Genomic DNA, 27,070 nt, shown 5'->3' on the forward strand with positions numbered 1-27,070 from the left:
GGTTTTACATAAACAAAAAGAAGTGTTATTTGCAGTAAAATTACTAAGGGAATCAAGAGAAGAAAAAACATATAATCCTTCTTTAAGAATTTCGTGAAGAAGAACTTGTATTTTTTTCCTTATTTTTGACAAAACAAGAGTTAACAATAAACTTAAAATATACACCATTATCTTTAGCAAAATGAGATACACTTAGCAAATTTTTTTAATGGTTGGAACATGTAAGAGAGCATTCAAAACAAAGTTAGAGTGGATAATAAACGCAAGGAAGCATAACCAATGTGAGAAATAGAGATCTGAGCCTTTAGTTATTTTCACTGTTTCAGTGCCTTCATATTCATCTTGGACAAAAAACATAGATGGATCATTTGTGATATGGTGAGTAGCATCGCTGTCTAGATACCACAAGGGATCGTCAAGAGTTTAAGGAACTTCCAGAATGGTGGACTCACAAGTGTCATTTTTTTGTGAAGAAAATTGAGAAACGTTAACTTGAAAAGATGGAGCATAATGTTGATAAAACCTTCTCCAACACTGGAAAGCAATGTGTCCAGGTTTTGTGCAGATTTGGCACACAAGTTTGTTATATTGTGAAGCAGAAGATGAGGCAGAGTTCCGAGAATCACGAGAATTGAAACGAGAGTGGGAAGAACGCAGAAATCTTGATGGTCCAATGAGAGCTCTAGAAAACAATCTTGGACCACGTCTATATTGATTTTTAAACCTTGAGCAAACAAAAGACAGTGGCAAAGGAACCCATAAACCTACAATAGTGTTTGCTTGCAAAAGATGATGACCGAATTTGGTTTGTCGTTCAAGACGATCTTCTTGGACACGAAGAAATGCTTCGATGTCTTCCACAATGTAGGGGTCTAACCTGGTCATGACAGCAGTAACAAAGGGATTGTAGTTCTCTGATAGAACGTCGAGCATAACTTCAATATGTTCATCAGCATAAGTGAGTGCTCCTATAGCGGTAAGCGAATCAACGGTCTTCTTGATAGCAAGAAGATATGCGCGAATGTTGCGATTTTTCTTTGGGATCTTGAGTTGAACCTTGAGTTTCTTGATTTGAGCCTGAGGGTGGAACCAAAATAGTTTTTGAGAATGTTCCAAATTTGGAAAGAGGTAATGAGACCAACCATTTTTGTTAAACTCGACAATGACATGGAAGAAAACATCCACACAACTATGAGATCATCTTGTTGAAGATAAAACTTATTGGTTGGATTTACAGTAGCAGAAGAAGCATCGGACGTTGTAAGAAGGCGAGGAGGAACATTCGTGCCTTCAATAAAATGAAAGCAATATAGTGCATGGATCATTGCAAGAAATTGTTATTTTCGTAACAGAAAATTATCGCCATTGAGTTTAAGAGTAATAGAAGTAGTGAAATGATGAGGAAAAAATGAAGATTTGAGCAGACATGAGCCTGTATCAGTCATGATTGACTCAGAGGATGTGGGCATGAGAAAAAAAATTGGCTCATGATAGCATGTAAGCTAGAAGAAAAGGGAACCAGAAACAGGTAACAATGCAATGCAAGAGAGAATAATGTTATTTCTTTTAATGTAGCAAAGAGTGATGAATTTAAGAGGATGTGGTTGAATTAATTGGTAGACATGTTATACTATCATCCTGACTTTAAAGTTGATTATGAAGTGAAACGTGGATTTTATGACTGTTTGGAGAGGTTGGTGAGAGACATTCATGTGATGAGTAAAATTGATGTTCAACTTGAGAGTTTCAAGAGAAAGTCTAGATTGTATGGTACTGACATAGCTAAAAGTGCTCTCAAGACCAAAACTCCATCACAATGGTGGGAATCATATGGTGATGAACATCCAAAACTACAAAGATTTGCAATTAGAGTACTAATTTGTAGTTCATCTGGCTATGAGAGTAATTGGAGTGCTTTTGAAAGAGTAAGAATTTAAATTATTGAAAGTGATTTTATAATTACTTTTTAGATTATCATATGTGTTAACTAGTTGAAAGAGTAAGAATTTAAATTATTGAAAGTGATTTTATAATTACTTTTTAGATGATCATATGTGTTAACTAGTTTTATAATTATTTAGATCCACACTAAGAAAAGAAATCGGTTACACCAAATGACCATGAATGATGTGGTGTTTATGATGACTAATTCAAGATTGATGAAGAAGAAAGATGTTAGAAAAACAAAAGATTATACTATTGATGATCTTTCTTTTAATGATGAATGGACTCTGGAGGAAAATGAAACATTAGATGGTTTAGATGAAGACATATTACCTGAAGTTGGACAAGATGATGCTAGTAGAGGAGCAACAACTCCATCCATTAATGATTTGGAGGTTTCTCCAATTGATGATGATAATGACTTGGAGGTTCCTTCCCTTAATGATAATGAAAATGAAGATCTTTTGGAGGAGGGAGATGATTATCCCATGATTAATATGAATGATTTTGTGGGATAGTTATATGTATTAAACATTATCTTGAACCTACTTTTAATTATGTTATGTATTTGGATCATTTAGTTATCTTATGTATTTAGACCATTTTATGAATTATGAATTTATGTTAAATTATGTTATGTACCGTAGTAACTCGAATAGTAACTCTTCTGAATCGAGTTACAATTCTCGAGTTACGAGTGAGTTTTTGGACCACCTCCGATCCGCCTCCTAGTTACGAGTTTGACAACATATAAGCCAACCTGCATCGTGCCAAGCAAAGACATACATAAACACGTAATCATCCGTGTCAAACAACATCTATCGTCTTAATGTCTCTAAGGCTAACAAAAACTAACATTTTATTTTCTATTTATCTAATTAAAGTTTAGTTTTGATACAAGATTTTGGAAAAGAGCTACCAGATATAAGAAAACCGATTAATATTAAGAAGTTTCAATATTCATCTCTCTCTTTCAAAGAGATATAGTTACCAAATTCCAACCAAGAGAAACAAAACAAAAGATGATATTATATTTAATTGAATATGGAAGCATTTAACTAGTTAAAAAATGTGTAAGCATCCAAGCACATAATTTCTCCTCAAATAGAACAACAGCAATGTATTATACTAAATTAAATAGCAAACGAAACAAGGAACTTGATGCAAAAATGGTAAATGGACTAAACTGATAGGGCGCATAATTTTCAATTCCTAATTGGCTTTGTGGGGTTTAGTTTTAAGGCCAAATCCAAAGGGGAAAAGGGGGTCATAATGACTATCTCCTACATTCATTGGCAACTGATCAACAGTCTTGAACCATGTCCTTGGAAGCTTGCCTCTAAAGCCATAGTCACCAAACAAAACATCAGTCACACCTTTTCCCTCGGTACCAGGAAGCCAAGCAGCAACCAATGCTTCAATTTTGTCAACATATGGTTGTATAACCACAGGACGACCAGAGATTATTACAGTAACACATTTGACTCCTCCACATACATTCTTTATGGTTTCTGGCCCAGGTGCAGATATTGTCAAATTCAAGCTATCACCATTTGTTTCAGCATATGGTTTCTCTCCGACTACCACAATCCCATATGAAAAATTATTAGACTTAATGAAGTCCAAATCAGGATTCTCCTTGTAAACTACCTCGGTATCTTTATGGACTGTATTTTTTATAGCACTAAGGATTGTTGTACCTGTAGATCACATAGGCCTTATCAATATTCTACTTATACAAAAGGTTAACAAGTTATTAAGAAATTTATAAAATACCTTTGGTGACATTGTTTCCAGTAACTCCTTGCCATTCAATTGTCCAACCACCACATTGATATCCTAGATTATCAGCATGGCTTCCAGCCACCAATATCTTTGAAGCTCTTTTAGGAAGAGGGAGAAGTGGTTGGTTAGGATTTTCACCATTCTTCAATAGAACCAAGGATTTCCTCACAGCTTCCCGAGCCAATTTTCGATGTTTCTGCCAAAACAATTTTATCAGCATGCATAAAATTAATGGCTAGGTAAACAATATACACATGTTTCATGACTAACAAACCTTCCTCCCGAGCTCGTGAACTAGGCTATGATCAGCCAATGGGTTCTCAAAAAGGCCCATAATGAACTTTACCCTCAAAATTCTCCTTACTGCATCATTAATTCTGCTCATTGGTATGGCATTAACTTTCACCAATGAGGTTAGGCCATCTATGAATTCTGTGTAGTTAAGGGGAACCATTACCTGAACCATTAATAGAGGAAATATTAGAAGATGATACATGGTCAATGGAAAAACGACTTTCAATCCATAGTTTACCATGTCAATTCCAGCAGTGATTGCAGCATAAATGGAATACGTGTAGTTAGCATGAGGAGGTGTGGTGATTCTATCAATTCCCTCCCAATCAGATATGACAAAACCCTAGAAAAAACCAACCAATTTTAGGACTCACGTCACAAATTTTAAACTAAATGAAACCCTCATAAATTGAGTGTTACCCTAAAGCGTAGAGAGTTCTTGAGAAAGTCTGTGATTAGATTATGATTGGCATGCATTTTTTCTCCGTTCCAGCTTGAATAAGAGACCATGACAGTCGAAACACCCTTGATGATTGCGTCATAATAGGCTGGCATGTGAATGCTAAGCAATCCATGTCTGCTTATCACTGTGTTGTTCTCATTGATTCCATTTTTGGTTCCTCCATCCCCAACATAGTGCTTTGCAGAGGCTATAACTTTTCGCCTAATGACACCGTGTTAACACCAACGTCAAGACAAATTTGTTTTTGAATAATATAAAAGGAAAAGAAAAGAGAAATGGGTTTGAGTAAGGAATATCCAAAATAAAGAATAAAAACCAAAGAGTTTTGAAAGTCGATAATTTATATAATCAACTCTTGCAAGTAACAGAAGATAAGGAACAGTGAAGTTCTTACTTTCCAGCAACAAATGGAACACCTTTTGTTGAGTTTGTTGGAATTTCACCTTGCAGACCTGGAATAATCTCAGTCATAGCCTGAACTACTTTGTGGTCTTCACTATAACTTTCATAACATCTTCCCCACCTAGGATCTCTACAAACCTATACCACATATTATATATAATAAGACTATATATGAGGCCAAATAGATATGAGATAATTAGATGCTGATAAAAAATTATTGAGTAGGATGTTCATAGTTACTGCTATGCAAGGTGCAAAGGCATATTGAATTCCAGTAGCTCTAACTTCAAGAGCAGTTGCTGCTCCAATTCTCCTCACAAGTCCAGGGTCCCTGCTTGATCAAAGATAAACTTCTTCAAGACGCAAAATTTTGAAAAACATCAGTAATTTTCTCTAACACACTTTTAGTAAGGTAATTTTCTATAACACACTCTAAGAAAAGTTGTGAGAATTTGTAAAGACAATTGCGATTGAAAGTTTTGCTTTAAACGAGAGTAAGTAGGTATCAATATTTATACAAACAACTTTGAATAAAAAAATATGCTTTGGATAAGAGAAATTATTATAAAAATATTTTAAATATTAACATGTGAATTAATTATAATATAAGATTGACAAAAATTATAAATTTACAATATTAAATTATGTTGTCATTAATATCTTAATATTGAAGTCAATTTGAATGTTATAATACATGTTCATAATTAGTAGATGAAAAAAATATACACTTTGAAACTCCTAAAAAATACTCTCACCTAATAATCAACTCTACGATAACACATGCCTTATCCCTTTTTTTATTTTTATCATTTATATATAATTATGTTTAATATTAAAAAAATTAAATAAAAGATGTCAATTGAATTAAATAATAAAAAGAGATAAAAGTTATAATTTTTAAAAAAAATGAAGATATGAAAATAAAATTGCTTCAAGTCCTAAGAATGCACGTCTAACAAACTGTTTCACGTTTAATCAACTGTTTCGTTCACTCCACATTTAAAATTTAAAATTAACTGCGAAATGACAGTATATTAATTTTAAAAATAAATAATTTTCAATTAATTATAAAAATAATTAGTTATTTAGTAAATATTAAAAAAAATAAAAAATACTGAAATATGAAAAAAAATCACTCATCCACCTTTCATTCAATACAAAACCACCCTACTTATATTAAATGTTTTAGAAAAAATAAAAAATATGCAATATCGATGATAATGAAATACAATCAAATATTGATATAAAGAATAATAGTATATATTAAAATTTTAAATTAAAAAATAAATAAATATTATTATTATTTTTAGTAGTGTTAAATGAATGTATTTTGTCTTTTAAAATGTGAAAGTATCACGCATCCTGAATTCATGAAAAACTATAAAATTGGAAAATAGTCATAAAAAGAGGTCCACAAAATTTTATGACTTCTAAAAAAGCCGTGTGATTTTATCTGATATACAGTTTTATTTATAATTCGAACTGCTTTACCAATTAATAAGAATATTAAAAATATATTCATTTATTATATTTTGAAAATTGTATTGTTTAATAGAAAAGTGGACACATACATCAAATTGCATACGCTAGTTATTAATAAATTAGATATTCAATTATGGCAATGTATTATAACGTTTTGGAGTCCCATTCTTAATATGTTTTAACCAATTGTTACTTTTGTTAAGCATTGTTTATTTTGTTTGAGCTCCATCCATATTACGCATAATCTTTGATTCCAATATCTAATAACGAATTTTAAAAAAAATATATTAAAACTCAACCTCATAAAACCGGCTCTCCAACACACCCCTCACGCTGAGAGTGATAGATAGAAGCTCGTGCGTGGGACTATATATTATGGGTGATCCGATAACGGCCCGATAGCGGGTGGCACGATAGGCCCAACACAAATACTCGTTAGGATAGGCTCGAAATGGCTCTGATACCATATTACGAAAGTGGACTTTAAGCCTAACTCAACCCCATAAAACCGGCTCATAGGGTTGAGGTTTGCACCCACTTATATACAATGAAAGGCTCTAATCTCTAGTCGACGTAGGATCTCCAACAATAGAGGCTAGTTTGTTAAAAACTAAAATGAGTGTTTTAAATAAATATTTTTTCAAATAATTTATTTAGGAAGCTGAAATTTGTTCCTTGAAAGCATAGAAAAGATTTACTTTTTTGAAAATAAGTAGAACAAACAAAAATCTCTTTTTTTATTTTTTTTTTACTTTTTTTTTACTTTTTTTTAAATAAGTAGATTAAAATACTCGGAACAAACAGAAATCTCTTTATTTTTTATTGAGAAAGTTGTTTTTTTTTTCTGTCTTAAACTGAAAGAAACTGTGAATGTGATAAAAACTATGAAATAATGCATATAATGATAGAGAGAAATTTACCTGGTAGCACCTAGCCCAACATTGTGAGGAAAAATTGTTGCATTATATACATTATTATTGCCATGAACAGCATCGATCCCATATATCATAGGAATTCCCAATCTAGTTGATAAAGAACCCTTTTGAAAATCATTCACCATGTTAATCCAATCCTCTGCAGAAGCTTGAGCCTTTGGAACACTGCCACCCCCACTTAGCACACTCCCTACCAAAAACACAAACCATACAAGACAAAACAACAGTAAAACAATGAATAAATATACCAAAATATGTGCATATATATTCCCATCCACCATTATCTGTTTGTTTTTCATTCAAAAAGGACACACAAGAAATTGACCTTACCAATATAATAGTTCTTCATGATTTCTGCAGAAGCAACTTTACGTTCAATCTGTGTCATTTGACCGATTTTCTCCTCTAAAGTCATTCTCTTCATGAGATCCTTGATTCGAACATTCAGAGGCTGCTTTGGATCTTTATATTTCAAGTACTTTGCCTCGTTTATGGCTACCCAACAATGCAGGAGCATAATCCCCACCACAGAGATGCTGAGTTTCGCCATTTTTTTCTTCTCCTCAGTGCAGCTTCACATCCAGAGAGATCAGAACAAGGTTCGGGTTATTGTTGCAATCGTGAAAACACCAACAGAAAAGAAATCAATCCCAGTGAAAAGTTGCATACAAAACATGAAGAACACAAACAACACAAAAGCAATAAACAAAAAACAATCTACCTGCAACAGAAAATCAATAGAAGAAGATGCACAGACAAGAAGGAGGTTCAAGTCTCCAACACAATGGCACACTGACAGAGAAGAGAAAGAGAGAAAACATACTTCTTAATGTGCTACGTATGAATATATATATATATATATATAGAGAGAGAGAGAGAGAGAGAGAGAGAGGATATTACTGTTACGTTTATCAAGATAAGATAATGATATTACAGATTTTTTTTTCTATTTTAAACTTAAATTTTGGTTAACAAATAAGATATTATTACAGTGTTTTTTTTATTTTTTAAATTTCAATTTTCTTTTATTAATTATTTTTATAACTATTATGTTAATATGCTTTTGACTGATACGGGATTTGGCTAGGGCAGAAAGAGAAAAAGTTTAAGCAAAAGAATATTTCTTATAAGGAATTCAAAATGATGCATCTTTTTGGCTTATATTATAGAATGTATTAATAACACATTAAACTTTCTATTTCTAAACTTTTTTAATAATGACACTGATTAATATTATTCAATGATTTAATTCATTGAAAGTAACCATTGTTGGTTGAGTTTTAATTTTTAAAATACTTGAAACTGTAAACATTTATTTTAATTTAAATATTATAATGAAATATTTGAGTAAATTATACTCTCTGTCTTGAGATATGTGCATATTATTGTTGTTAGCTTTAGAAATTGAATTCCCTATCTCCCATTTAGTCTTTCAAAAGAAAACTTCAAGTGCATCCAGCATTAATTTTTTTACTTCCCCATTAAAATTGTCGCTTAAATTAATTAATTTTTTTATATCAGTCAAATACTACATTTATTAAAAAGGTAAAATTATGTTTGTTTTTGTGAGGAGAGAAACCTTCTATCTCACTCAAACATATGATACTAATTACTTATTATTTTAAAAAAAATTATAAACCATTATTTTCAAAACATCATCTTTCTCTTATATATAAATGTTATATTATTCTTTTTTTTCTCGTGCTAAAATTTACATATTCTCGTATTACTCAATTCACGAAATTCGAGACTGTTAATATCCATTAACATCCATCCACCTCCTATAGTTATTTATAAATTATGTTGATAATTACTTTTAACTAGTTATAACCATTATGTGATCATGAAACTCATGTATGTGAAATTCGATATCATATTGAAACAATTATTACTATAGGTTATGGTTTCTTAAGCCAATAAATACAATCAGAGAGTATTTCTCACTCACATATATTTTGATATTTACTTACTACTTAATATTATTATATTCTTATTAACTTGAACGTCAGACTTTCACTTTGATTTTTTCAGTAAAGTTTGAAAATCTTTCAAACTGAAGGTCATCATTGATAACTCGGATTCACCACCGCAAACGACTCAACGCTAAACCCAGTAAGAACATTTGGCGCCCACCGTTGGACCCTAGTAAAAATTTCCCATAACCACCACAATGAACTCTCAACCAACTCGATGTCGTAGTGCCTACACCACATACGACCATAAAGTTTCCAATAGAAAATGGCTCAATAATTACTATAAAAGTTGACCCCAAGACAACTCGATAGTGTTACAAACAGAGTTTAAGAGTGACAAAGTACTTAATGAAGGCTCAACTTCAAACAGCACAACGCAAACAAGGCCCATTATTTAACCTCCTGAATAACAAGACGTACCTCGAAAAATCCACAATGTTGAGGAGATCCTCCTTCTTATAAGCAAGTTAAAGAAGAGGTCAATCTAGATTCTAGAGCTGAATTTGAAGAAAATCATCCTAACTTTGATGAATCGATGCCACTCAATTCCTTTCCCCCTCAAATCACCTGAGTTGGGAAGACAATTCGTCGAGCATTGAGGAAAAAAATTGAGCTAAGTACTTGATGACTCTTTTTACGACAAGTGTATCAGGTTGGAAGTAATAATTTGTTCCTAAGGACGGATATCGAACCCACGAGGAACAACTATTTAAATCCTAATAGTAGCATTCACTAGGTATAAGAATATGTACAATAATTTGATTTGAAAGATATTGACATAAGTTTGCATGAAAATTAAATAAAATAAATAAATGAGTAAAAGATTCTAGTTAAGAAAATTGGGAATGGTGTTAATCCTTCTCACTCGTCTATAAACATATAAAATTTCATCTTGATTGAGATTGATGCACATATAAAAATCATTCATATTGATTCCTCGCATACAAAATTATTAAGAGAGTCTCGTTAATATTGATTTCTCGCATATTTATAAAAACTCATTATCATTATGAACAGATGTTATAAAAAAATAATATTTCAAATCTATTTCTAGCATTCAAATATGTTAAGCATTAAATTTAGGTCAGATGCTTAGAAGTACTTTCCTGTCAAATCTAAAGATCAAAACCACGAATAGTTTCAAGCTTTGAGATAAAATGATAATACCAATCATCAATCAAGAACTGAATATTATAGATAAGTATCACATCAATACATAAGAGTTTGAATAGATTCTTTCAATCCAAAGAAAAGAATTAGTCACTCGTGATGGTTATTACAAGCATGGACAAGAAGAAAAGAAGATCAAATGCATTTCTCCTTGATGACTACCTCCTTTAGGGTTTCCTTCCTTCGATATAGATCTCTTTAGATCTAATGGAAGTGGACAATGTTCTCCACATAAAAGTTTTTCCTGTTGCACCGTATCTGTATAAGAAAAAAGTTCGCCAACTTCATAAAGTACTGTTGTCATGATATTCTCGTAGAAATTCACTTGCTCAATAGTAAGACACTGAAATAAAGATTCATGCATTTCAAACATGCTTATGTTATCATAATTTATTTACCAATACTTCTTTCCTTTCTTACTTTCTGTGGGGAAAGTTAACTAATAAAATTCTCTATCTCCTCTAGAGCGCAATAGAATTCATTTAGTCTTTCTCTTCCGCATTGCTACTTGTGGCTAGCACAGGAAATTGAACTCAATGTATTACCTAACTGATGCACACTAGTCAAGGTATTTATCCTGCCTTCATGCCTTTGCTTTAAAAGTCTTTTTGTTCCTTATTGAACTCCTTCATCAATAATAAATCTATTCTAAAGATTAAAAGAATCTAAATGAATGGGTTATGGTAGACAATTGAAGTCTTTTAAAGACTTACCATTTGAAAGTAATAATTGTTCTTCTTGTAGAAGACAAAGATTTTGTAATTCAAGATCTTCAATTTGATGACCTACCAAAATAGGCACAAGTCACATAACAGATTTATTATTAATTAACTTTGAAATAAATAAATAAGTTTATACCTGGTAGCTTCAACTCATTTCTTCCTTTTGTATACAACATCATCTGATAGCAACTTCCAAGTATTGTTCCACACTTCATCAGGCTTGGACATAGTATTCATGAGTAAGAGGGTAACAAACAATATTCTCAATTGATTTCCATAAGCAAGGTAGTTGGACTATATAATGACATCAATAAATTATGTAAGCCTTCCGATACTCAAAACACATTTTCCTCAGCTTCCATTTCCTTGTTGTTCCATCCAAACAAACTTGCTAGGAAATTCAACATAGGTTAAATGTTGGCCCTCTTAATAAGTTTTATTTTCCTCAAACCAAGCTAAAGACATTGTTCTTTTATGTTCATTTTTATTAAAAATTTCATCAATTTCATCATTTTCTTTAAACAGAAAAGGTTGTTCATATAATAGATGAAATGTCAACATTTGAACTGAAGGCCATTTGTGATGAATATCAAAAGGCACATATTCTCCAAACTGCTTCACATGAAGATGTATATATACAATCATAGTAATGTTTAACTTCATCTATAGTTGGGGTCTCGTTGGAGTCTTTAGCAGTATTAGTAATTTTTAAATTTGCTCTATCTAGAATTTTGTTGACATATTTAAACAAATACTTGATTGAATTGGATTTATTGCAATATTTAATGATAACATGGGCCTAGTACCTCAACTGAAGCAGTGGGTTGTACGAAACAACATTTCTATTGTCTAACTTAATTCCATTTTTTTCAATGAATAAGTCATTGTGTCTACGTCTGTAACATGGATATCCATTCTCATCAATAGTATGTTGACAATTGGCGTTTTGGAATTGATAGAAATCTTCTCCGTTGAGGGGATGGCATGTGGACCTTCGTGTCTTTCTTGTCACTCATGCTTTCTATTTGCACTCTAGACTTTTATTTGTGCACACTAGATGGTCTAGAGTTGTTTTGGGTCCAAAGAAGCCCAGTTGTAACTCTAGCTAGACTCTTTTTTTTATTTATATCCTACACTAATTGGCCCAATACATAGTCCATGAAAAATTAGCCCAAATAAAACATACACTACCTTGTACAATTTTTACTAAACTAGACAAATTGGAGGAACAATCAACAATTAATTCTTTATAAATATATAGTCTTCTAAGTCTCTTCTTCTTTCTCCTTCTTCCAGTTATAATCCTTGTCAAAGGTCCAATATGAGTATTTTCATATAGTTTTCCATCAGAGGGCGAGGAAGTGAGGAAGATAAGGTTGTCGGCCTGGTTGGGGAAGGTGTCGACGAATGAGAAGGAGAAAGAGGATCGTGTTTGGATCATAACGTTCATAAAAGTGATTCGAGCTTGAAAGGTTCTAAAAAGGGTTGGAAAAAGCGTTATGTAAGGGCGTGTGATGAAGGACCATCCAAGCCACCATACACAAGAATAAAGACAGAAGAACTGTCTATATAAATAGTATAATACTCATGTCATTTACTTTCAAGAGTATTTTGTAGATGAATCAAATACACTCTAGAAACCCTCACTTGTCACACAAACAAGGATCTCTAGAGCATCTTAAGAGGACATATACGTCCCTCCATAGTTAAACTTGCTTAACTGAGATTTTGGTAGCCTAAGGAGCAAGCTACCTTCACCCTTTTCATCTATAAATACGTTAAATAAACCTCATGTACTCAAATTTCTCACTGAATGAAGTATTTTGAATTAAAAGTTCAATCTCTCCCATCTCTTTTTGCCAGTAAGCCTCTTTTGCCTATTGAACCTAACATCTTCATTATCATTCGCTGCTCCTCTCTCCAATTCCTTTTGTTGCCTTGCTCTATTCAACTCCACAATCAAGAACTTGGATTGCATCAAATGGATCAGAGCACCCAAAGGTCCTCCAGCCAAGCTTTGTTCATTTTCACACAAAAAAAAAATTGTCACCTTGTTCTTCACAGTTTCTCTCATTGTTCTTGATTGTTTGTCTTTCATTCTTCTTTTTCCATCTTCTGTTTCCACCGATAAAAAACATTTTTTCACCGTCTAAATTCATTGAACCATTCATCAAACGGTTCCCTTGCATTTCCACTGCACAACCTCTTTTGTTGTTCGGTGTTCTTCATTTTCTTGCTATTTTGATTGCTTTAATCGGTTCTTGTTGTTATATCTTTGAGTTTTCACCATTTATTTTGGTCTTGTGTGCCTTTAATTTGGTTTAGTTGTTTGTTTGGTGTATTTTGTGCCACATCCTCCACACGCCGTCCGCACCTCAACCTGTCCAAAGCACGGGTATTCTTGTTGTTTTCTGTTACGATGCTAACTAATGAGTGGTTGATTTCTTTCTTTGAAATAGTCTTAGAATTAGTTGTGCTGAAGTACAGGAGATAATGGGATGCCCACGTTTCCATTTACAGTTATTAGGCCACGTTTTCATTTACAGTTATTAGAAGTAGTTTACGTTTTCCCTTTAAATTGTAATGTTTGCTTTCAGAAAGATATATGAGAAAATTGCCTCAATCTCTCTTGTTTCTTCTCCTTCATTTTTTTTTTCTTAATTTCCTTTGGCCAGTGGTTCAGCCGTAGACCACCTAACAGTGGTATCAGAGCGGTGTTGATCCAATGGAAACACGTAAACAATCTCTCGAACAATTCCAGCAAAACACTAATGAGACTCTCGAAAAGCTCACTGCCATGTTCCACAAGTTAGTGACAGACGTTCAGGACATTAAGGAGAAGGATTCTGACAAACCTTCTGGTTCTGGCAAGGGAATCACAATCAGTAATGAAGGGAAACCCTACCTGAAACTCCATTTTCCTCGGTTTAGTGGTGATGATCCTACGGGGTGGATATTTCAAGCTGAACAATATTTTGAATTTCAGAACGTCGCTGATACAGATCGTGTCAATCTTGCCTCTTTTTATCTTGACGGTATTGCCTTACAGTGGCACCGGTGGTTTACCACGGCTTTGCTGAGCCGTTTTGGCCCGACTGATTATGATGACCCTTCAGAATCCCTTCATCGACTCAAACATATCACCACAGTTGCAGCTTATATTGAAGCCTTCGAACGATTGTCACACCGTATTGATAACCTACCGGAGTCTTTCTTACTTGGCTGTTTTGTAGGTGGGCTGAAGGAAGAGATACGGTTGGAGGTGAAACTCAAGAAGCCACGCACCATGACAGATGCAATGGGGTTGTCCAGGTTGGTTAAGGAGAAATTGAACTTGCAACGACGGGTTACTTTGTCTACTCGGGTTACCAGTTTTAATTCCCTGTCTAAAGGCCCACACTCTGCTGGAATTTTAGGCCCAGCACCATCTCAACACCTAGCTTTACCTACCTCAAGCCCAGTTCGCCGTTTATTAGGAGTAGAGGCTAAAGAACGTCAGGAAAAGGGGTTGTGTTACTACTGCGATGATCGCTACATTCCGGGTCATAAGTGCACCAAGCCCCAACTATTCATGATCAGTGAAGTCGATGATGTTGAAGAGAGCAGCAGCCATGAGGATGAAGCCAATGAGAACCCTCCTGATGAGGTTTCCGCTGAGATTTCTTTCCACGCAATTTCCGGCACCATCCTTCCCCAAACCTTAAGGTTGCCGGGAAAAATTCATAACAAAGATGTGGTGGTCTTAATTGATGGTGGTAGTACCCACAATTTCATGGAGCAATCATTAGTGGAGCGGTTCGGATTAACGGTGGATAATGGGGTCAAATTGGAAGTGGTCGTCGCAAACCGTGACAAGTTAGCTTGTGTGGGACGAGTGAGAGGACTTACAATCATTATTCAAGGTTTCACTATAACCACTGATTTTTTTGTTCTGCCAATCGCAGCTTGTCCGATTGTCTTAGGCGTTCAGTGGTTGAAGACTTTGGGGCCTATTGAAATCGATTTCCAGAATCTCACTCTCGGATTCCATCATGCTGGTTCAGCACATAAGTTACAAGGGTTGCAGGGGTCGGATTTGACTGCTTTAAAGGCTAACGAGTTGATGGGAATACAGGGTATTGCCTTACTTCTCCAGGTTAATCAGGTCGAAGTTGAGCTTTCTTCTATCTCAAGTCCTTGTCCAGCCGTCCAACATGTTTTAACTGAATATGAGCAGGTCTTTCAAGAGCCAAAAGAATTGCCCCCAAGGCGTTTCCATGACCATGGCATACCTTTAATTCCAGGAGCCAAACCAGTGAGCTCTCGGCCATATCGCCAACCTTATTTGTAGAAGACGGAAATTGAAAAACAAGTTATAGAGTTACTGCGTGATGGGTTAATTCGCCCCAGCCATAGCCCGTTCTCATCGCCGGTCTTGTTAGTGAAGAAATCTGACCGCACTTGGCGTTTTTGCGTGGACTATAGGGCTCTCAATGACATCACTATGAAGGACAAGTACCCAATTCCAGTAATAGACGAGCTACTAGATGAACTATATGGTGCTACGATATTTTCTAAGCTTGACCTTTGTGCTGGATATCACCAAATACGGGTTAGGGAAACTGACATTCCAAAGACAGCGTTCCGAACGCATGACGGACATTATGAGTTCGTTGTTATGCCTTTTGGCCTCACCAATGCTCCAGCCACTTTTCAATGCTTAATGAATGACATTTTCAGGCCATACCTACGTAAGTTTATATTGGTATTCTTTGACGATATTCTTATTTATTCAAAGACCTTGAATGATCATCTTGAACACTTACATATTGTTTTGGGATTATTAAATACTAATCAACTTTTTGCCAAGCTCTCCAAATGTTGTTTTGGAGTTTCTCAAGTTAACTATTTGGGGCATGTTATTTCATCGGGAGGTGTGGCGGTTGAAGCAAATAAAGTTAAGGCTGTACTTTCATGGCCTACTCCAACTAACGCAAAAGGGGTACGCGGTTTCTTGGGGTTGGCGGGTTATTATCGAAAGTTTGTCAAGGGATTTGGAAGTATTGTTGCCCCCTTGCATAAACTAGTTGGCAAAGGCCCTTTTATTTGGGATGAAAAGATAGAAGTGGCTTTCCAGGAGTTGAAAATTACCCTGACAACCCCTCCTACTTTGGCTTTGCCCGATTGGTCTCACCCATTTACGGTGGAGTGTGATGCGAGTGGGGTGGGTATAGGAGCTATTCTCACTCAACGTGGAAGACCCTTGGCTTATTTCAGTGCTCCCTTAAAGGGGACCATGTTATCTTGGTCTACATATGAGAAGGAGATGTTAGCTATTGTAAAGGCAGTTCGGAAATGGCGGCACTATTTACTGGGTCGACCTTTTGTGGTGAAAACAGACCATGTCAGTCTTAAGTATCTAATGGAGCAGCGAATCACTACCCCAGCTCAGTCCAGATGGCTACCCAAGCTTTTGGGATTCGACTACAAAATTGAATATAAGAAGGGAAGTTTGAACCAAGGCGCAGATGCACTCTCTCGTACGCCCGAGTTTCATTATTTAAATGTTTCACATCCTTGTTCCACCATTTGGACTACCATTCAAAAGGAGGTACACACAGACCCGTTTTATTTGAATTTACCTTCATCCTTGCCTATTAAAGTTAAGGGTAACCTTGTGAAACATGATGGAGTTTGGTTTAGAAATGATGTTATATTGTTGAGCTCCAATTCTCCTCTTTTATCCACTGTGCTGGTTATGTGTCACTCCTCTCCCGAAGGAGGGCATTTTGGTTTTCATAAAACTCTTGCTAAGGTGAAGCACAATTTTTGGTGGTTGGGCATGAAAGATTTTGTGAAAAGATATATCCGGGAATGTCATGAGTGTCAACGAGCCAAGACGGACACCATGCAACCTGCTGGTTTGTTACAGCCACTTCCGGTTCCAGACAGAATTTGGGAAGACATTAGCATGGATTTCGTGGAAGGATTACCTGCGTCTAACGGGTTTACAGTGGTAATGGTGATTGTAGATCGACTCTCAAAATATGCTCACTTTGTACCTATGCGGCATCCATTTACTGCTTCAAGTGTAGCTCGGGATTTTGTAGCCAACGTTGTCCGCTTGCATGGTATCCCTTCAACCATTGTAAGTGATCGTGATAAAATTTTCATAAGTTCCTTTTGGCAAGCTCTATTCAAGCTGCAAGGTTCGGTTTTATGCATGAGTTCTAGCTATCATCCGCAGACGGATGGACAAACAGAAGTTGTTAATCGAATTCTGGAACAATACTTGCGTTGTTTTGTTAGTGACAAGCCTAAAAAATGGGTGGATTGGCTACCATGGGCGGAATATAGCTATAATACTTCAGTTCACACTTCCACCAAGCTGATTCCTTTTCAGGTTGTTTATGGACGGCTGCCTCCAAAAATCTTGTCGTATGTTCCAGGAACGACTAAGGTTCAAGCTGTCGAAGACTACCTTCAAGACCGTGATCTGATCCTGAAAACCTTACGAGCCAACCTCTTCAAAGCTCAAGGTCGTATGAAGCATTTTGCGGCCGTCGTGAATTGGAATTTGAGGTAGGGGATCATGTTTATGTTAAACTACAGCCATATAGACAGTCAAGTGTGGTCTCTCGAGCATCAGCTAAGTTAAGTCCGCGTTTTTTTGGCCCTTACAAAATTCTTGCTAAGGTAGGAAAGGTTGCATATCGGATTGAATTACCTCCTGGTTCCTTAATTCACGATGTGTTTCATGTGAGTTTGTTACGGAAAAGGGAAGGCCCTGTTCTGGAACCGATACCACCTCCTGTCAACGAACCTGTCCAGTTACAGGTGGCGCCTCAACCAGAGGGGATCTTGGAAGAACGAGTCGTGCAAAAAGGGAAATATCGGCCAAAAACAGAGATTTTGGTTAAATGGGTTGGTCAATCAAGGGAAGATGCGACATGGGAAGATAAATGGCGTTTTTTTCGTACTTACCCTCAGTTTCACCTTGAGGACAAGGTGATTTCAAGTGGGGTGGATTGTTACGATGCTAACTAATGAGTGGTGGATTAAATAGTCTTAGAATTAGTTGTGCTGAAGTAAAGGAGATAATGGGATGCCCACGTTTTCATTTAAGTTATTAGGCCACGTTTTCATTTACAGTTATTAAAAGTAGTTTACGTTTTCCCTTTAAATTGTAATGTTTGCTTTCAGAAAGATATATGAGAAAATTGCCTCAATCTCTCTTGTTTTTTCTCCTTCATTTTTTTCTTCTTAATTTCCTTTGTTTTTTTCTTAATTTCCTTTGGCCAGTGGTTCAGCCGTAGACCACCTAACATTTTCTTCAGTTCTGGTTGTGTTTAATTATTGTGTTTTAATCTGTTTTTGTGCCAACTTAGGTGTTTTCTTTTGCTTCTAATAGTTGCATGTCCATTGTCATGTCCCAATTTTGTTTAATCTTGTCAAATTTCATCATGTGTTGCTGGACTGAGACACGGCCCAGACTCGTACGGGAGACAAAAAAACTTAAACAAGTTTTGAATTTATTACATATAACTAATATTTGTTTTAAAATATACAATAACTTTTTTTAAAAAAAATTAGATATCTAATAATTTATAAACTTTGTTTTAAGTCAATAAAAAAAAGTTGTTACTTTGTATTTTATCGTACTATCCTTTTTATAATCGATATATTCTTTTTACGAATATTGACGTATCCTAACAGTACAAATAATAAAAAGGATTTATCACAAATTATTTAACGCTTCATACTGTATGACACATTTTAACTTAATAAATTCCTCAACATAAAATTTATGACAGAAGAAACATAAAATTTATTTTGTATCCAATTTTAAAAATATACGGAATACTTGTAATAAGTCATATTGAAACCTTAATCTTATTAAGTCAATATAAAATTACAAAATTCATAAAAACGGGAAAGGAGTAAAATTAACATTTTACAAATGTTCAAAAAGTAAAGAAACGTTTTTTAAATCTGGAGGAAAAAAATTAATCCAAATTTGAAGAATAATAAATTTGAACCAAGAATCAGAAATTCCCCACAACCAAGCTTTTAAGCTGATTAAGGAATCAAGTTTGTGGATTTGTAGGAAAAATCTTTTCAAAACATCTGCCTGAGACTACGGCTGAGGATATTCCACTTTTTCCAAAGTATGAAAACAGGACAGACGGTTTTGTCTGTACTAAACCCCCTCAAATTCAAAATAGCAAATTAGGAAGCCATTCCAATCTCAACAAAGAATTGTGAATTTCATGCAGATTGGTCATTCAAAGTTTTCTCCACCACCTGCAAGAAGTGTGAGATGACGAACAATATCATAAACTATGATCACACAGATATGCTGATTTAACAGTTGCCGTCCAAAATCCTCCAAAGATAGGATGTAAATCTTTTCTACCCGGTTTACAAAAATCCCATCAGGAAATAGTTCCACTTCTACCTTTGGAATGATAATGCCCAAGATTGCACGATGATGGAAAAGCCCTCAAGTTCTGGAATCCATGCATGAATGTTCCCACAAATAGACATATTTGCTATAATCAACACTAAAACAAGGCCCCTAGAAAATTAATATTTAAGTACTCTGCATTTCAAAATTATTAGCTCAACAAATATGAAATATTAAATAGTTTGAATTCAAGTACTCGACAAAAAGGCTGATTGAGCCCTTTATTTTAATTCATATATACATAATCATAAAAGGGCACTAGATTGACTTAAGAGACAATATGAATGCAGGAAGGTTATCGAGAAACAAAGTAAAAATTGCACCAAGTACAAATATCAAAATAAAAGCAAAAATTATTTTAACAATATACACAAAGGTGATTGGATTGGATACGCTCCTTGCAGTACCCGGGACACCTGAAACCTGGGATGAGTTAAATAAAAGGAAAACATGCTCAGCCGACAGCAGCACTTGAATGGTAACAAAAAGTTACTACATAAAACTAAAAGTTTGCTTAAGGGTTCAAATAATTTGATTCAGATAAAATTTTCATTAGATTTAGTTAAATGTTTAGTATTTTGTTCTTTTCCTATCAGTGTATACTGGTCTGCATGATTAGCAGAAGTTAGAATGGTAGCATTGGTATTGTAGCAGAATGGTTGTTCCTACATAGACCTCTCTGTACTGCCTTATCATTAATGAAATTGCTCATTCAGTCTTAAACACTAAGTTTCGTTATTTCCAAAATGCTCTATCAAGAGATTGATCTTGATACCTCATAATTTTCTACCCCTGGCGAATTGGTCCAGCTCCACTCTATCACTTTCTCTCATGTCAACTCTGGAAAACTCAGTGGTATTTCCTTCGCCGGATACAATAAATCCAACCTTGCCGGAATGAAAGCCAAGCTATAAAAGAGTAGTTTTAAGCTTGTCAAACTACTGTCTCACTATTCTCCAAATTCAATGTTACTGAGACATTGATTGGGCTTCCAATTTCGATGATCACAGGTCAACCTACAGTGTCATTTTTTCTTTGGCCTAATCTAATCACCGGGTGGTACAAAAAAAACGGTTGTGACCACCTACTTCAGTTGAATAGTTTACCTTACAATAGCCCCAACAAAAATCTCATCTATTGAAACACTACCTCCTATGCTTTAAGTTTCTGCCACACTATCTCCTACCAATTTTATGGAATTATAAGTCAACCTCGATTTCTAGAGCTAAAAATAAAAATTATCTCATCCTCCCTGAGCATGAGAGAGGATTATTAGTGTATAGTGGTCTGTATGGAACAGCCCAACTATTACAGCAAGCAATTGATTGTTAGTTGATATTAGTCTATTAGTATTAGTTTTACGTTATAGCAGTTGCTTCTTAGGTTTTTCTATTATAATAGGGTTGTGATGAATCACTCGTTTTCTCTTCATACATAAGCCTCTCTGTACTAATTTTATGATTAATGAAAATTCACATTTCCACTTTTAAACTCTTAGTTTTGTTTTCTCAACATTTTCTCAACTAAGGTTATCAAACTCTCAAATTAATTCTCAACTCTTATAAGTATACGATCATAGATAGAGAAAACGAGTTAACTCGCTATCAACTCTTTTCTAAGTAAACATAGGTAAACTCTTTAAACTCGTGCTGAATACACATACATTCTCAAGTAAAAAACAACTTATTAATGAGTTTAAAATCAAATGTAATAGTTGCCCAACTTTTAATAACATTAATTTATTACACTAAAATTATTTGAAGAAATAAGCTCCTTTTTGAATTGTATTCACATTAAGAACTTATGCTTTATGAATTTATAAATGATTTAGTTATTTATGTTGTTTAATCCCATTTAGTTATAATGTATTATAACACTTTATTATTCTGTTACTTCTACTTATTACAATATGGAAATATTGAATTGTTGTTGTATTAAGAGCATTGTGTAATATGTATATGGACAAAATTTACAAAATACTTCTTCCTTTAGTTTAAAAATAAACTTACTAGCCCTGGTGCCTGCATTCTCATCTGTTGAAATTGTTCGTTCCTCACTTCTGCAAACAATAAAACAGAAAGATTAAGTAATAGTACATTCTTTTTACTATCATACCAAGTAAAACATACTGATATGATAAATTGCATTCAACATGTTAAATTTTGTTTTACATGCAAAATCTTTTATCTCGTTTGTATGAAATTACACTAACATGTCTACTAATCAGAAATACTACTAACTGCTTTTAGACCCAAACAAGAATAGCTTCACTTAAACCAAAATCGATTTCATTCAAAATAACTCACTCAAATACTCGATTATAATTATGGAAATAAGAAAACAATCCAATATAATTAGAAATATTGTTATAATTATAAAAATCAAGAGTAGATATTATATAACCAAGAATATCTAGATTATATGACTCGTCATTCTAATAATGACATATGTAGTCACTTTCCCACCATCATCAATCTTCTTTCATCACTACCAGATGACTCTGCCATAACTTCGGATGCTTCTCTTGCATCACTTCAGGTATATCAATATCATTCATGACCTATTGATATTCTAGTACGGGATCCATCTTCAACATATAATTATATAACAGAGGTCATGCTAGAGCCTTCCCCGACATCATCTCTCGTCCTGAATCCGTTCTCATCAAAGAATGATTGGCCGATTGTTATTCATAAAGTACACGTTATACCCATAAGCCTTCTAACCACTATACGAACCTAAGTTATCATAGGTTTTCCCCTAACAAAATATACTTGTTTGTCCTTGTTATCTTTTATTCCTTTTCCTAAGTCTATAGTTGAAGCTTCATCTCACCTAGAGTGGCGACAATCAATGATTGATGACATGTGTGCCCTTCAAAGTAATGGTACTTAGGATTTGGTTCTGCTTCTAGCTGCCAAATCAATTGTTGACTGTCGATGGTTGTATATTTAAAACCGGACCTAATGGTAACACTGCCAAATCAATTGTTGACTGTCCATGGTTGTATATTTAAAACCGTACCTAATGGTAACATTGATGCTATAAAACTCAACTGGTTGCCAAAGGATATACACAAATCTATGGTTAAGATTATACTGACACTTTCTCTCCTATTGCAAAATATTTATTCGACTTCTCTTTTCTTTGCAGCTATTCACCACTAGACTCTATTTAAACTTCATATCAAAAATGAATTTCTACATGGTAACCTTGATGGGGAAGCCTACATGGAGCAACATCCTGGATTTCTTGTTCATGGGGAGTCATCTAATATAGTATGTTGCCTATGCAGGTCCCTATATGGACTGAAGCAATCATCCCGTGCATGGTTTGAGCATTTTCAGATTCTCATCTAGTTGTTTGGAATGATACGAAGTGAGGCTAATCATTCTCTGTTCTATTGTCATTCTTCCCAATGATCTATTTATCTCATTGTATATGTGGATGACATTGTCATCATAGGTAGCAATAAGGAGGGTATTGCATAACTAAAACAATATCTTGCTCAAAAGTTCCAAACAAAGATATTGGACACTTGAGGTATTTCCTTGGTCTAGAAGTAGCACAATCCAATAATGGTTTGGTGATATCTCAAAGAAAATATGCTTTAGACAATCTAGAAGAAATAAAAATGATAAATGTTATCCTTGTCCAGATCATTGGGATGCAATTGTATGGATCCTAAAGTGTATTAAGAAGTGATGGAAGACCTCAGGCCAAGGACCAACAACTAGGGCTATGGGTCGAAGGATCCAAGAAGATTGGGCCTCCTTTGATCTTAGTAGGCGCAAGCTACTCTCAACATGGGCCAACCCTAGTGTGTAATCAAATGTAACAAGTAGGAATAAACAAGCTTGTAATTTGGCCAAGTAGTCTAGAATATTTGGGCTTGTTCAAGCCTAAGAGAAACCTTAGATCGGTCATGGTATAGGAGAGGTGCATGTTTACCACATTGTCAGAACATGCTCAAATGTGGAAAGCATGGGTGGACAAGTGGCACTTGATCCACTTCATGCAGCACTCTTCTACAGGATTCAAATTTGGATTTCCCTCTTCTTACTCCCAATGACCAGCCCATGTAACTTATAAATAGGACCCTTGATGCATTGTAAAATTCTCTTTTGAATGAGTAGAGTTATGATGCACAAATAGCTCCTCAACTTGTTCTTGAGTCTCTCAAGAATAGTCTTCTCCAAATTTGACTTTCCTAATCCTCTTCCTTCAGAGTTGGAATAATCTCTCTCTTAAAAAACCTTTTCCTCCACTTCTCCTTGTTGAGAACTTGGACTATCTAGACGATATGTTTAGATGGTTTGTCCCTAAACAGTTTGATGAGACGCTAGACGATCCCTGATTTATACTTTTATGTTTTGATGATAACAAAAATCATTTGAATGATTTGCTTGAATATTGGAAGATCTAAGTAGTGTTTCTACTGTTGCATTATTCATTAGACGGTCTAATAGACGACCTGAGCGTCTACAGCATGATAGACAGTCTATTAGACAATTTGAGCATCTATAACATATATTCATCAAACGGTCTGAATGTGTTAATAGTGATCTAACAATATTTTATACAATTGTGATATGTAAAAGATCTCTTGAGCATTTACAATCTTTGTTCATGATAGACAGTCTAAGAAATTGTTCATGTTAGACGGTCTAATGAATAAATTGAATGTGTAATAGTTTTTTTATCAAACAGTTCAACAGAATCTTTTAAATATACATATCTCTTATACACGCATTCAATCAAAGAGATCTTGTACCCAAAAATGAAAAGATTTGAGATCACGCAATGTGCTATTCGCCCCTGTTTTTGGGCTATCTTTAAGGTATAACTTTTTTTAAACGAATTTGATCAAATTAACTTTTTCAATTATCTTTTATCATGTTTGCAAAATATCTTAATCTTTTCTAAACATAAATATTTTGAAAAACTGAAATCTTTAATGCTCTATTTTAATGTCATGAAAATATTATTGATTTGTTTTTACTAACCCATATTGTGATTACTTTTGAATCATATTTTTCAAACATATTCGAAGCTCAAACAAATTGGAAGATTGTAAATCCAAGCTTTTTGTTATTTTTTAGGGATCACAGTAGAAACATGAGGATAGAAGATACTACAAAATTCAACATTAATCAATTCAAGGAACAAAGGATAGATTCAAAAATATATACAAAGAGACTGAAGGTGCACAACGAAGTAAGGAAAGTCGAGCAACAAAAGACATATCAGTGATGTTGCTGAAAAGACAAAGAGTTGCGGTGAGTGTATAATCCTACTATTAACGCGTGTAGTCTTTTGAGTGCAGTGCAAAATCATTGTAATTCTTCACTTTGTGAAGTTATAGCCATGAGCTTTCTATGTACTCTTTTTTAGAATGTTTTCTTTGTTTCTTTTGATAGTTTTTCATCTAAAGGGGAGGTTAAAAAAGTGTTGTAACCTGGAGAGGTAAGGATACTCATTGTAACCAAAAAAAGTAAGAATACTTATTATATATGAGGCTCGGACACTCCTCTTAAATGGCGTGTCTATGTCGAACACACATATCGGACACCGACACTTGTACGACACTTGTATGACACATATCGGTGAAATGTCCAATTAAAAACATATTTGTTGGAATTTTGACAATTCTAGCACGGTTCTAACACAATTTTAAAAATAAAAAATACATTAATTTTCTAAAAACTCAATTATTGTATAAATTTTTATTATGACTGTAAAAATAAGGAACAAATCCTTTTGAACCAGTCATGAAAAACATCTTTCTATTCCAAAAAAAATTTGAAACATACTTGTGCACATAAATCTTTATTGTCAATTTATATAATTATAACTATATAATATATAGATTCGTGTCCCCGTGTCCTACATTTTAAAGATTATACATATCTTCGTGTCCATGTATGTGTCGTATCAGTGTCTATTTAGTATTGATATCTCTTTACTCTTGTTGTTTTGTGTTAATTCTTACTATTGGACGATCTAACTACATGTTTTTATTAGTTGATCCATTAGACGGTCTAACTAGACAGTCTAATTAATTTATCCACTGCGAGAAGAGAGTCTAAAGCTCCATTCAAACAAAATGTTGTGGCAAAGTAAATAGAAAACTAGGCAACGACATTAGTCACTTGTGAGCTCATATGGTTAAAACAACTTCTCAAACAACTTAGATTGGAAAAAAGTTCCCAAATACACCTTGTATGTGACGAGGTACCTTGTATGTGACAACGAAGAAACATTACATGTTGTCTGCAATTCTATTATTCATGAAAGATCAAACATATTCACCAACTAAGAGAACCAATTATTGTTATATTTGCAACAAGCTAGACACATACAACTTATATATACTTCAACTTAAAGGAGAGTATTATAACTATAGAAATAATGAAATGATCTTATATAATCTTGAGTATTATTATAATTATAGAAATAAGGAACACATCTTGTATAATCACGAATATCTAGATTATATATACTATTAGAAACATTCTTATTTATTCTCATGTGATATCTTTATTGCTAGAGATATCAAATCTTCGTTATTTATTATATTAATTCTTTTTTTCAGTATAAATAAAGCATTCATATTTGAGAAATACTCGATATTAGCTCAATATTTTTGTCTTCCCGAGAGTTTAAGCTACACACTAGCGATTTCAATAACATAAGATACTTGATATCTCCCTTTTTCATTTTCTGGAGTTTGGAGAAAAATAATGAATATGTTAATGAAAATCTACATAAAACATGGAGGAAAAACTATCCCAAAAATACTTTAGAAGAAAAAAATAAGAATAAAAATGATTTCTCATAAACTAAAATTAACATATTGATATTGCAATGTTTATAGACAAGTTGGGTAAGCGAGGTTCTAAAAAACAAAGAGCTTAATATACTTGCCTGAAGAAAGATCAGTGAGGGTTACCGTTTGGAGTTTCCAACCATCACCGAAGTCAGAAAGAAACGATGTGGGGCCAAATGCGATGGGTACTTCTCCATCCTTCACTGCTTCTATGTGCGACGCAGGCACCACCGTTCCCTTCAACTTCCGATTGATCAACGCCACCGCAAATCCCGCGTCGGTCCCCGCCGCGAACCGCCGTTTCTTTCCGGAACTTGCGCAATTAACCTCCACGTACTGCTGTTCGTTTCCACAAATCAGAATCAAATTGAATCACTAGCGACGTTAAGATAATTAGAGAGAACGAGATAGTACAGGCGTTGGACGAGGAGTTTGCTGTGGTGGAGGCGACGGTGACGACGGTTGAGCCATCTCTGTTTGGTGTTTCCCCACCCAACTTTGTTATTCAAATCGTAAGTAGTTTTAGGTCTTGAATGCGTCTGTTACACACGTACCTCCTCTTTTATTCTGTTTTTCCTTTTCCGGTTATTTCATCTGCAGCTTCTAGGAAATTTTTTTGTCGAAT

The 27,070-nt window shown here is 34.4% G+C and overlaps 3 protein-coding genes across 4 annotated transcripts; 1 reads left to right on the plus strand and 2 right to left on the minus strand.

Annotated features, from left to right (window-relative positions):
- Positions 1-3,136: 3,136 nt before the first annotated feature.
- Positions 3,137-7,870, minus strand: LOC137836401 (uncharacterized). The gene is made up of 9 exons (XM_068645126.1): positions 7,636-7,870; positions 7,291-7,495; positions 5,129-5,219; positions 4,881-5,026; positions 4,444-4,687; positions 4,262-4,366; positions 4,004-4,186; positions 3,721-3,925; positions 3,137-3,644 (listed from the first exon to the last, which is right to left on the minus strand). The coding sequence occupies exons 1-9, from the start codon at positions 7,853-7,855 to the stop codon at positions 3,157-3,159; spliced, it is 1,887 nt and encodes a 628-aa protein (XP_068501227.1). The 5' UTR covers positions 7,856-7,870; the 3' UTR covers positions 3,137-3,156.
- A 6,025-nt stretch (positions 7,871-13,895) lies between these two features.
- Positions 13,896-15,500, plus strand: LOC137838222 (uncharacterized). Its single transcript, XM_068647477.1, has one exon. It carries the CDS (start codon positions 13,896-13,898, stop codon positions 15,498-15,500), a length of 1,605 nt encoding a protein of 534 aa, XP_068503578.1.
- Positions 15,501-19,735: 4,235 nt separating this feature from the next.
- Positions 19,736-27,070, minus strand: LOC137837093 (uncharacterized). 2 transcript variants are annotated; one of them, XM_068645948.1, is made up of 4 exons: positions 26,860-27,070; positions 26,544-26,784; positions 21,626-21,675; positions 19,736-20,039 (listed from the first exon to the last, which is right to left on the minus strand). In XM_068645948.1, the coding sequence occupies exons 1-4, from the start codon at positions 26,914-26,916 to the stop codon at positions 19,875-19,877; spliced, it is 513 nt and encodes a 170-aa protein (XP_068502049.1). In that variant the 5' UTR covers positions 26,917-27,070; the 3' UTR covers positions 19,736-19,874. The 2 variants fall into 2 exon arrangements, with proteins under 2 accessions (XP_068502049.1, XP_068502050.1); XM_068645949.1 differs by having other exon boundaries at positions 26,544-26,781; positions 26,860-27,059.

The sequence above is a fragment of the Phaseolus vulgaris genome, chromosome 4 (assembly GCF_000499845.2).
Source record: "Phaseolus vulgaris cultivar G19833 chromosome 4, P. vulgaris v2.0, whole genome shotgun sequence".
Taxonomy (NCBI): domain Eukaryota; kingdom Viridiplantae; phylum Streptophyta; class Magnoliopsida; order Fabales; family Fabaceae; genus Phaseolus; species Phaseolus vulgaris.